This window comes from Acanthisitta chloris, unplaced genomic scaffold, assembly GCF_000695815.1.
Source record: "Acanthisitta chloris isolate BGI_N310 unplaced genomic scaffold, ASM69581v1 scaffold41226, whole genome shotgun sequence".
NCBI classification, from domain to species: Eukaryota; Metazoa; Chordata; class Aves; order Passeriformes; family Acanthisittidae; genus Acanthisitta; species Acanthisitta chloris.
In genome coordinates this window covers 2,407-4,354 of record NW_008680506.1, presented here as the reverse complement: position 1 = coordinate 4,354, position 1,948 = coordinate 2,407, and the positions used below count along the sequence as shown (strand labels likewise).

Sequence of the window (1,948 nt, the reverse complement as noted above, 5' to 3'; positions counted from 1 at the left end):
CACCAAGTGCCCATGCTGGGTTTGGGAGGGACAAGTAGGGCAGGAGCTCAGGGGTTGAACAAGCCCTGAGGTCCCACAGCATCAGCAGTCATGGTTTGGCTGTGATCCTGCCCATGGACCTTCCTTCTCCAACGGGTTGGATTACCTATTGGGTCTCCTTCCTTCCTGCCCTGTCTGCAGGCACTGATGGAGAGAACCTCTGTGTGGACAAAAATTTCCCTTGCTAGGGGAAATTACTCGTTTAATCCCTGATGAGATGATTCCTTCCCCTGCTCTAGCCAGCCCGGCATCCCAGTGGGGGTTTCCTATGGGGAAAGGCACATTTTGGGACACTGCAGGGTGCTGATGAGGCTCTGGGTGATAATCTCATGATCACTGAGGCAGGGTCTGTCCTGCCTCTGCAGCCTGGGTGCTGAAGGCATCCTCTCCTCTTCCTCCCACGAGGATGGCAGAGAGGGTTTGTAGGCACTGGTTCCCTGCAGGCTGTGGAGGCACTGTGTAGCCTGGTGTCTCTCTTTGCTTTTCCCCCCAGGTGTCCCAGAGAAAGTTGGTCTCTACTTTCTTTGTGGGGTCTCAGGAGGCCTCATGCTGCTGCTGTGCATCATCAGCCCCAAAACAACCTTCCTCCAGGAGGTGGGGGAGGCTCTCAAAGACCCAGAGCTGGGGAGCAGCTCGGAGCTGGGCAGGACCAAGCTGCGGGATGAGCAGGATGAAGACCTTCCTGACGACAGCTCCTCAGACTCCTCCTTCCGCCGCCTCACCCGCACCTACCGGGCCACTGACAGCATCTTCAGCCCGGAGCTGACGGCAGCCATGGAGGGAGCAGTGGACCACCAGGGCCATGGTGGGGAGGAAATCTGGATGCCCAAGGAGTCAAGCCCATACTCCATCCACAAGATCAAATCAGCCACCAAATAAGAACTGGAAGAAAATGGCTGGAGAACAGCAGAGGGGGTGCAGGCTTAGTGGGATCCAACATTGCAGAGTTTGGGCTCCTCAGGGTGATTGGGCATCTTGAGCAACAGTAGGGTCACAGCAGCTCCAGTAGGTCCATCAACCCACTGCTCCACCAGCCTGGAAACCTCTCACCTGGGGATGAGCTGCAGTCCCTGGGTGTGATGACGTGCTGTGGGATAGTTCTGGGGGCCACTGCCTCCTTTGCCGCAGACACACTGCTAACCCTAAGCTAACCTCCCTGTTCTCAGCTCGCATTCTCTGTCTCTAGTGTTTAACCCTGCTCAGCTGCACTGAGCCCACCCTGAGCCCTTCCAGGCTGTTTACTCCTGTTTCTCCTTGGGTGCTGGCTTCCACCCCTGGTGCTGCAAACACACCCTGCACTCAGGCAGCATGCCAGCAGTGGAGAGGCAGGAGTGGCCAGGACTTGAGAAGGATGCAGGTGGAGAAGGGGGGCAAGTGCCATAAGCATCACCCAGCACAGCCTCACTGCAGCTCATCCTGTGCAGTTGTGGTGTCCCAGGGGAGCTGCTCCCCAGGCTAGAGCCACTGGCAGCTTGGCATGGCACTGGCTTGCACCTCCCTGTGGGCATTCAGGAGCCCTGTCACCCTGTCACCCCATGTTTATCTGTGCGTTCCTTCATGCTTTTCCCACTGGCAGGAGAGCCCCACAGTTAACTTGGTGGGGCTTTTCCCAGCAAATAAATGCAACAGCTCTTAGACACAACATCCCACCCTGACCTTGGCCATTAGTAATTAAAATAGGGCAAAAAAGGAAGAGGCAAAGTTCAGCCCTTCATGTGCATAGCAGCTCCTTGCCTCCCACCAGTGCTTCTGGCACTGGGCCATGGGGTGCAACAAGCTGAGCCTGTTTTAGAACGGGAAAGGATAAGGTTTTAGCCTGCGGGAGGTAAAGGAGGAAAGCAGACCATGTGGATCCCATGAATTACGCTCCCAGTCCTTGCTGCTTCTCTTGAGCCTGAGGCTCCCTGTC

General features: G+C 56.4%; 1 protein-coding gene across 1 annotated transcript in view; it reads left to right on the top strand.

Annotated features, from left to right (window-relative positions):
• The window catches only part of LOC103805087 (protein eva-1 homolog C-like), a gene marked incomplete at its 5' end in the record, with an annotated part of 2,516 nt that extends 1,598 nt beyond the window's left edge, over positions 1-918 (top strand). Inside the window, one exon of the mRNA XM_009077722.1 lies at positions 533-918. Coding sequence (XP_009075970.1) covers positions 533-918 — 386 coding nt within the window. The remainder of the gene's footprint in view (positions 1-532) is intronic.
• Between the last annotated feature and the right edge of the window lie 1,030 nt (positions 919-1,948).